At 45.6% G+C, this 9,438-nt stretch overlaps 1 protein-coding gene across 3 annotated transcripts in view; it reads right to left on the reverse strand.

Moving 5' to 3' along the window:
- LOC121340954 (alpha-2-macroglobulin-like) overlaps positions 1-2,173 on the reverse strand; it is a 36,140-nt gene extending 33,967 nt beyond the window's left edge. For all 3 annotated transcript variants that reach the window (XM_041414062.1, XM_041414061.1, XM_041414060.1), the window contains exon 1: positions 1,950-2,173. In XM_041414062.1, the coding sequence (XP_041269996.1) occupies positions 1,950-2,038 (89 nt within the window). In that variant the 5' untranslated portion in view covers positions 2,039-2,173. The remainder of the gene's footprint in view (positions 1-1,949) is intronic.
- Positions 2,174-9,438: the final 7,265 nt, after the last annotated feature.

The raw sequence follows: 9,438 nt of genomic DNA on the forward strand, positions 1-9,438 counted from the left end.
ACCTCTGGATATCTCAAGCCCACTTTCCCTCCTAGAACAGGACTTTTGCAAAGGACACCAGAGATGAAGTTTCTACCATCTAGCTGGGTCACCTGTTCCAGTGCTGCACTAACTTGATTAATATGGTTTTTTGTAGTATGCAATCTGAGCCTTAATTGTGTCTCTGCCCAGCTGGTCACCTCTGAAACAGAAATAGCAGCAGCTATTTCTGCCCAAATAAGTGATACCCCTACTTGCACAGGGCACAGTAAGCAAGTCTTGGTTGGAAGTTTAAAGTCTTGGTTGGAAGTTTAATTTTTGTCTTCATTTCAAAGGTTGTTTCCTTTCTGTGTTGTATACAGCATCTGATCTATCCTGCACCCACAGCAAAACCACTACCCTTATGCTACCTAGCAGTTCACTGCTCAGAACTGCCTCCCTACTAGGTTCCTGTCTTCCTCCTGGGCACCCCAACAGCACCCCTCTCTGTCCCACCTCTCAGCCTTTCTTTGTTCTTCCCTCCCAGAATGGGACTCGGTTAAGGGGCAAAAAGCAGCCTACAAGAAAGATGGAGAGAGACTATTGCCAAAGACAGGACAAGGGGGAATGGATTCAAACTGAAAGAGAGTAAGTTTAGAGTAAATAGTAAGAAAGAGAGTAAGTTTAGATTAGGTAGAAAATTTCTTCACTGTGAGGGTGGTGAGGCACTGGCACAGATTGCCCAGTCAAGCTGTGGATACCCTGTCTTGAGATGCTTAAAGGCAGGTTGAATGGAGCTCTGGTCCAGAAAAAGGTGTCCCTGTCCATGGCAGGGGGTTTGGAGTGATCTTTAAGGTCCCTTCCAGCCCAGGCCATTCTACAATTCTATGTTGCCATAGGTCTGAGCAGAATGGTTTCATTCCCTTTCCCCCTGATGTTGGGCAAGAATGAATTAAGATTACTTAGTTACATCAGATTACTGTAGGGGGACCAGAGACTCTGCCTGACCCCAAAGCACACTTGCCTGGCTGGTCTGCCCCAGAAGCACCCAAACAGGGCAGACAAATGAGGGACTGACGGTACAGCGTGAGTCAAAGGTCCTTCAGGCTGACCCACTTACAGCTTTACCTCTGACCACACCGCAAGGGGCAGCAGCAGTGCTGCACCTTCTGCCAGCGCTGTGGCAGTGCTCGTGGGCACGAAATCTCTGCAGCAAGCATTACTGCACCCGTGCTGGTCAGCACAGCAAGAGGAACACAGCCAAGCTCCGAAGAGGTAGGCTGCTCCCACCCGGACAAGAGGCTTCAGAGCAGCACAATCTGGTGGGCAAGGTTGGGGTGGGCATGCCAGGCTGCAGCCTGCCTGTGCCATGCCAGGCTGCCCCTCTCCTGGGCACGGGCCGAGCTCAAGCTGCAGCCGTGCTGCTGGGCCGCACGGCCGGGCCTGGCTGTCCCAGGAGCACTGGCACTGGCCTGCGCGCCGCAGGAAGAGAATCTAGGTCACAGATCCTCTCTGAGAACAAGCACATCTGAGGCTGCCAAGGGAAACAAACTGGCAGCAGAAAGGGGAGCAAACTGGTTTGAAAAGCAACAGGAGAATGGGGAGAAGTAACTTGGTGATTGAAAGGAGGACACTCTGGGAAAGGTAAGGACCTGGATCCCGGCATCGTACCCACAACATCCCAGGCCCTGAGAGGTTTCGAGGCAGAAACATACTTGGGCAAAGATGTTGTGAGGATCCAGGTTTGGACTATCAGGCAGCTGCAGGGCAGGACTCTGGGCAGAGACTGGGGGGAGGATGGAAGGAATCCACTGGCAGAGATAGTGGTGGGGAGGGGTCCCAGGGCTGGACAGCCGGGGGATTACAGGATGGGAGCGGGGAGCACTGTCAGAGCTGTGCAGGAAACTCAGGAATTGGTTATTAGTGGGAAGGAAACTGCAGGAAAAAGGGAGCACTTAGACCTCCCTCCCCCCTCCGCACGTGTAGCTTACGGTTCTGTGTTGAGAGGAGTATTTCCAGGAAGGAAGAAGAGAAGAAGGAGGAAGATGTTTGGTTTGCTGGGCAGCTTGTCCTTCCCCATGGCAGAGCAGGTCGTGCTGAGCCAAGCAGTGCTGCTGTTTTCCTGCACCTTGTAATTCTCCTCCACTCTGTCAGCCTCTTTATAAGTGCTCTCTGCAAACAGCCCAGGGGCTGGAGGAGATAAGGGCTGGGGGCCAGGGCCCATCCGGAAACAGGGAGAGGCAGCAAGGAGGAGCTGGAACAGAGGGACAGTATTTGGCCAGAGACTCTGCAAGTGGGGGAAGGGTATTTATTTGGGTAATGCTTATATTAGAAATCTTTGAATGATTCATACCCTGTTTTCCTTAACCCATCAGAAATCCGCAGTGTTGGGGATATGAACTGTGTTCAGCACATGGTAATATTCCCTGTGGGCAGCATCCAATCACAGCAATCTGATTTAAATTTCCACAATATTTCCTTCACAGTTCCTCTTCATCCGCACTTTAAAAGATATTGTTTTGAGTTGGAATGACTGACACAGAAGATGAAATTAATAAGTTAATCCAGGCCATCATGAATATTGATAAATTCCAGTCACAGCGTGCCTCATTCTGCAAAGTTTCCACTGAGCCTTACAGTCCTCACTGCTTTGCCTGGCAAGGATGACACAAAAATTTGATGTGTCCTACACCTCCAAGTTTATGACCACTATAGAAAACACATTTTCCCTTGAAAACATAGATATTGAGCTGTGTAATCTTATTCACTTTAACCCAATTCTGGTATAGTTTCCTCTGATTTCTTTTCAGTTTCTATTTTTTAGCTTTGTAGGTGACTGCCAATTGTCCAAAAGCAGAGTGGCTTGCTGATGGCTGCAATTGCAGGAAGAAAAGGCATCTGTGTTTGGGTGTAAATACTCTTTGTATAATCACAACAGTAGTATATGTGGGAATCCTTGTCTGCCCCAGAAGTCTTAAGCTATTTTGGAACCTCTCCCACCAAAGGTAAATAATCCTAAGAAAAACACTTCTTTCTCTAGTATGATCCTGTTCAGTCTCCTCAAGGACTGTAGCACAATGCTCGACCCTCAAGGCCAAAGCCAATCAACAAAATGAACTTTAACCTTTGGCTTTGAAGGACAGGCATGTGTGAAAAGAAAAAGCTGTGGAAATGTTTCTTGAAGACGCTGGTATCATACCTAAGGTGGTCCATGCACTTTCACCCAAGAACTCCTGCTGGAAACCAGCAGCTCTAGCAAAGGAATGTCTCTCCTTAATGCCTACATCAGCTTTGTGTGGTGACAGATGAGAAAAAACCCACTGCAAAACCCAGGACTTATATGAACAGCTCCAGTTAACAAATTGTATTAACTCTTCAGCTAAAGACAGAAAAAAATACTACAGAAGAAAAAAACCCAAACATCAGTATTGTTATTTTAAAGGAAATCAAAATTATGATATTTGTTTTCCCAGCCTGAGAAAAAGCAAAAGCAAACAAACCCAAAGCAATTTATTTCATATGACAAAAATGTATGACAGGAAAAAGTACTTAGATAAATCAATAGGAATAATAGCAACACCCAAAGACATAAAAAGGGGTTTCTCATTGTACAGGAGACAAAATGCTTCACAAACCACAGTGAAGGGAAGGTCATCTATTAAAAAACCTCAGACAATATGAACATTTTGCAAGTTGTACCAAGCAGGAACAGGAAGATACACAATGAAATGAAACACTATAAGACAGCTTCATCAGCTATACTTCAAATGAAACTGGAAATGCCAGAATGAATAAAGATTATCCACTTTAGTTGCTTGTTGAATAATTTTTAACCTGAGAGAAGGGCCTGACAGCAGATGAACTGCCTTTCCCAGACGTGGACAGCTGGGCTGTCAAATATAACTCATATTTCTAAGGTGTCATATGAACAAATGACTAAATTCAGGCATGGCAAAACCACCAATGAATTATTTTCATTTTAATGCACTTTGTAGATTAAATTGCAAACCAGATTGGTAGCTGAATTTTATAAATGGTCCTGTGACCATATTTTGTGTGATGTGAGGTGGCCACCTGTAGGGTAAGCCATATACAAGGCATAGAGAGGTTTCCTGCCTTTCTCAGCTATGTTATAACAAACATCCACAGTATGTATAAATTTGGTCTTGCCTTAGAAGAAATTTATATTGTATGCTGTAAAAAAGGCTATAAATAAGGTTGTTTACCCTCAGGCGTGAGAAATCCACAGTGTGTGTGTTTGATACTTACAGTACATAGCACACACAGAGTAGGATAAATTGCTGAAATCCCATTATAAAATCCATCTAAGGTAACTAGTGAACAATCCCTAATAATTTTAAAATGTGTAAACAGGAAACTGCTTGCATGCTAGCAGATATTTTTTGATATTACAGGGAATTGAAGATAATCCCTGATGCAGTAACAAATGACAAGCTATTTTAATTTATGCTTTTGTACTACTCAAAATTTTGCCAAGCAGGCGGGTAGAAAAAGCCAAAACATTTACAAATGTGTCTCTGACCAGCACTCAGGACAATCAATTATGCTTTTTTTGAGTCATATGACTCTTCAGATAAAAATTTACCATATAAAAAGATATATTAAATGCATATAGACTCTGTTTAGCTTTGGCTGTTAAGTTATTGTCTGGACTACCCCTCTCCTCAGGTACAGGCATCTTATGAAGGTTCTCCTGCTGGCCCTGAGGTTATGTTCAAGTCATGTTGAACAGTGTTGGAGCCAAGGCTTTCCTCAGAGGTGCACAGTGGCAGGAGCAAAGGTAAATAGGCCAAGATTCATACAGAGAAACAATGAGCACATGGAAGAAAAAAAGTGTTTCTCCCAAGGGTTATGTAACATCAGAACAGGTGCCATGAAGCATCCATCCCCAGAGACCATCCACACTTCATTGCACAAGTCCATGAGCAGAAGTGCTAGTGTAGAAAAAACCCCATACTCATAGTAGGCATTTCAGAGATTTCTCCCATTTAGATTTAAAGTTCACTTAGCTATAAAACAGTAAAACTCCAAATCACTGTCTCCCTCTGGCAGGCTGCTCAAAGAAGGCAGCAGAAGGCTGTGCCAATGCCACCTCCCTGTACCTATGCTGCACTCACCTGGTGTAGCACCCACCTGGTGTAGCACCCACCTGCTGCAGAGGAGTGCAGGGGCTCTCGCTCCTCTCCTGTCTCCCAGAGCCTTCTGAGTGAGCTGAGGTGGCCAAGGGGAAGGGCTTTGTGCTTAGCTGGGTTCCTGCCTTGCTGGGTAACTTGATGCAAGGCCATTGGGCTCTCTCTGTGCTAAGCCAAATGTTTGATGCCCAAGACATGAGTTTTTTCCCAGTGCAGACAGGAGCTGGGACTCAGCTGGTGTGTTTGTCCAGGTTTTTTGAGAGTGAGGATGCTATAGGAAAGTGAAACAAGAAAGTCCTAGTGGAGCATGAGGCAAGGAAATCAGATATTGTTGCATTTAATCCTTTCCCCTGCACCTCTGCTTTGTTCTGTTCCAACTTGTTAGGCAGGGCAGGGCTGACGTTTCAATCAGGGGAAGGTGTGTGAGCCATGACAGTGTAACACAGATGGAGAACTCATTTATCAGGAGCCTTTTAAACACAGTGTGCTGTTACAGAGCCTGTCCTGGGAACAGGACAGGACCTCTCCTAAGCAGCCATGGGCTCTGAAGAGAGAGCCAGCTGTGCATCCCACAGTCAATGCACAGGACTTCCCAGATGTGCTTTACCTTGCACACACCTTGGGGACACACCTTGCCTTGACAGCAAGGACAGCAAAGGGAACTGGTGGGACCTAGATCTTATCACTTCTAGAGAAGTGAAGTAGAAAACATCTGGCACAGTTATGCAATTGCTTCCAGTAATAACCCAGCCTTAGCCTCCCTATGGGCATTGAGTCAAAGGGTAGGAGGCTGAAAAAATGTGTGAGGTTAGCACTTTAGCAGCATGCACAGAGTCCTGTCATTGCCAGTGGTGATTTTTATTCCCTTCACCTCTGACTGCCTTGTTCATATGTCTCTCTTCCCTTTCAAACAGGACTTTTTAAATCTCCCAGCTGCCAGGTTTAACACACACAGCGTGACAACATGGGGTTCAGAAGCCCTGCTGAAATCATGTTCTTAAGGGAGATCCTGGTTTGCCCAGCCGGAATAGTGGTGTGCCAGAAAGGAGATCAGTGTGCTGAGCTCCAGGAGTATCAGAAAGGGGGAGAGTGAGACATTCCCTTGAAGGAGGCCATTAGGCACTGTATTCAATGTAATGCCTTGCTTTTAGGATTTTCTTCACCCTCGAAAGGTGACCCTTTACTAGGTCAAGCAGAAAGAAGCTTTTTATTGTTGTGAGCTACAGGATTATTTTGCACTGTGTTGCTTTCCCACTTGAAAAATCCTTGAGGAACCATTTCATTGTTGCTCTGAATAAAAAAAATTCAAATGTATGAGTGATATTCCTCAGGAAGCCCTTCCCTGATGCTCGGTGTTTCACAGCCAGAGATGTGACCACGCTTCTGTGTCATCTGGCTGATGAATCGATGGTGGGGTCACTTTAGTGCAGACAAAGCCCTACCTCCCTAATTGTCCATCAGGTACAAATGAACTCAACAAAGAAATAATCAGAGAACAAGGCTGAGTTGTTTCCTCAGGGCAATTTGACATCATCATTTGTTGGCTGAAGGGTCTTCTGACACACTTCTGGTCTTCTCTGATCATTGAATTGTGGTCATTACTCACACTCTATATTTGACACAGGTACTGAGAAGAAGACCTGAACAGCTAAATCATACAGGTGAGGTCTTGCCGTGCCTTGTGTTGTCTAATAGCTTGGGACTATTACCTGTGACACTGGAGGGATCACAGAGGATTTTAGTCAAAAGATGGAGCAACCAAACTCCCTGGACTGAGGACTCCTTTGTCCGACCCTAGCTAAGCATTTGAGGGGCCTAAGCAAGAGAATGCTTCTACACTAGAGCTTATTTTTCTGGAGAGACCCATTTTTTTCCTCTATATTTTGCATCCTGCTGCCTGCACTGTAGATGGCATTCATCTTCTACTGTCAAAATGTTTATGTTCTCTTTTCAAAGCAGATATGATCATTTTAGGTCTTCTTAACTAGGCCATAACATCAGTCTTTTGCAGATTCTTGAGTGTGGACTCCACGTGAGCAGCAAATCAATTCCCACGGTACAATTAAACTCTGCAAAGAATTACTTAATACCAAAAGGAAGTAACCTTAAAGAGCACTTCAGTCAAAGACACTATGACATGATTAACACTTTTTTATCAATAAAGTTTGCATTTCAGGACAGCTTTTTATGTACTTCTAGCAGAGCCATGCATGGACCCATAGGACATCCGGAGCAGGTACAAGGGCACTGGCAGATACCAACAGTGAAGCTGGGAGTTTCCCATTTATTGCAGTGTTGCTGACTCAGTCCAATATCCTGCACAACAATTTCAGCTTTTTTAAACTGAGATGTGCAATACCAAGCACAGTAGGCCAGTGCATGTCCCTTTGAGTTGGCAGCAGTATGGTACCTAGTAGCAGCTCTTGGGCCAGTGAGTCTGATTTTATCATGTTTGGACAACATGGTTTGCTTAGTCTGTTTGTCTAAAAAATTACAGTAATTCTGCCTTCTGAGGCCTGGAACACTCCCCAGATCCCTGGCACCTCAGGATTATCAGATGACAGAGGAAGAAATGACATTCAGTCTGGTGGGTGTCCCTGGCTTGTTCAGCCCACAGTTAATATACTTGCTTCAGTTTCAGGTGTGTGGCAAAAAACCTAGAGCTGAAACATGACACGAAGGTTCCAGACATCTTGGAAGTGTTGGAATGTGTTTTAAAAATCTTGCTGTTCCCTGCGGGAGTGGAAGCCAGGGAGACACGATCTAGATGTAAAAATCTGGAGGGAGACTGTGAGCATGGAATATTTATTAGATGTGACTGCAACCAGCAATTATCTGTTTGAGTTGAAGGATAAAACTAGGTAACAAACATTTCATTTTCAGCATGCAAAGGAAGAGATTGCAGTGGGAAATGAGCATTTCATGTTTTAATAGTCAGGTTTGACCTAGCAGGAAGATAAGATTTCAAAAGTATGATTAAAATGCTTTTTTTTTTTTTTTTTTTTTTCCCCCAGGACCTTGTTTCTTCCCAGGAAACTATGTTCAGCAGAACAGAATAACATATTTGGCCAGACCTGAGGGGATTTTTATGAGTTCCATGTGAGATGCTGAAGCCTTAACTTAATTTGCCTTACATTCCTCAGGAATATATACATCCCATATCCACATCCACTCTGTCTGCTCTCCTTTTCAACCCTGTTACCGTAACTATTGATTTCTCTTGCTGTAGTCCAGCTCCAATGCTCATGTAAATCAAGTCAGTTGCTACAACCTGGGCTGTGTCAGGAATGCTAAATTCACAGCCTTTCTTGCTTTTCTCCTTTTCCTCCCACTGCCAGTGATGTTTTAATTTTGACATTCTGCATGGAGATCAGAAATGTACCCAAAGCTATTTCATGTCCCACAAATTTCTTGACTGTGGAACTTAAGAAAGTGGCTTTTTATAACATCAGTGTCATGAGTATCCTGCATAGCAAGCCCTGTGGAGCTCTAAAACTCAAATTTTTTAGTGCACTTTGAAAAAAAAAATTGTTTTGGGGAGAGGAATAACCACCGTTGGCCTGATGATTAATTTTCACTGGGAAAAAAATGCAAGCCTGCGTGCAGCTATTAGCAAATGTCCTGGTGGAATGGATCCTGGCGGAATACACCCTAGCCCTGAGCTGGATGTTTGCCCTCGGCACCTGAGCAGTTTGCACTTAAATTCCTGCTGGGGCCCCTGCTCGGCGGGTCCCATTGCCCCCCGGCTGCACACCCTGTGCCCGCCTGGCCCCATGCCAGCTCCCGGGATGCAGTGGAGCGGAGCAAGTACTGGGAGACCTGCGGGATGGGCCAGGGCTGCCGGCGCCGCTGCTGCTCCTGGGAAAGGGGAGCAGTATGCATGTTTCTTTCCCCATCCCTCCCAATGCTGCTCTGCTAGTGTGTTAGTGTTTGCAGGAACCACCATGACTCCAAGCGTGATGAGGTAGGGGATGAGCAGAGGTGCGGGAAAATGGGGAGGCTCGCTGCTGGTGGTGCGTGCCATGATCCATCCTGGGCTGGTTTGGACAAACTCTGGATGGACTTGTGGACTGGAGGATCTGGCAGGGTGAGATGGAGGATGTGGGTCCAGGCACTCACAGGTCCGGACTGCAAGCTGCCCCTTTCCTCACCCTGTCCCCTGCTGAGCATCGCTCTGTGATGTCCACACCTAAACACTTACTCTTATGCCACAGGGGCAAAGGCAGTGCTGTCTCAGGCCTGGGGAAAGGTGAGGGGCTGTCCAGCAGCCATGAGCACTGGGTGCCATCTCTGGATGTGGGGGCACTGAACACCATGTGTATTGCAG

Source organism: Onychostruthus taczanowskii, unplaced genomic scaffold (assembly GCF_017590055.1).
Source record: "Onychostruthus taczanowskii isolate IOZ18803 unplaced genomic scaffold, ASM1759005v1 scaffold44, whole genome shotgun sequence".
Classification (NCBI taxonomy): Eukaryota; Metazoa; Chordata; class Aves; order Passeriformes; family Passeridae; genus Onychostruthus; species Onychostruthus taczanowskii.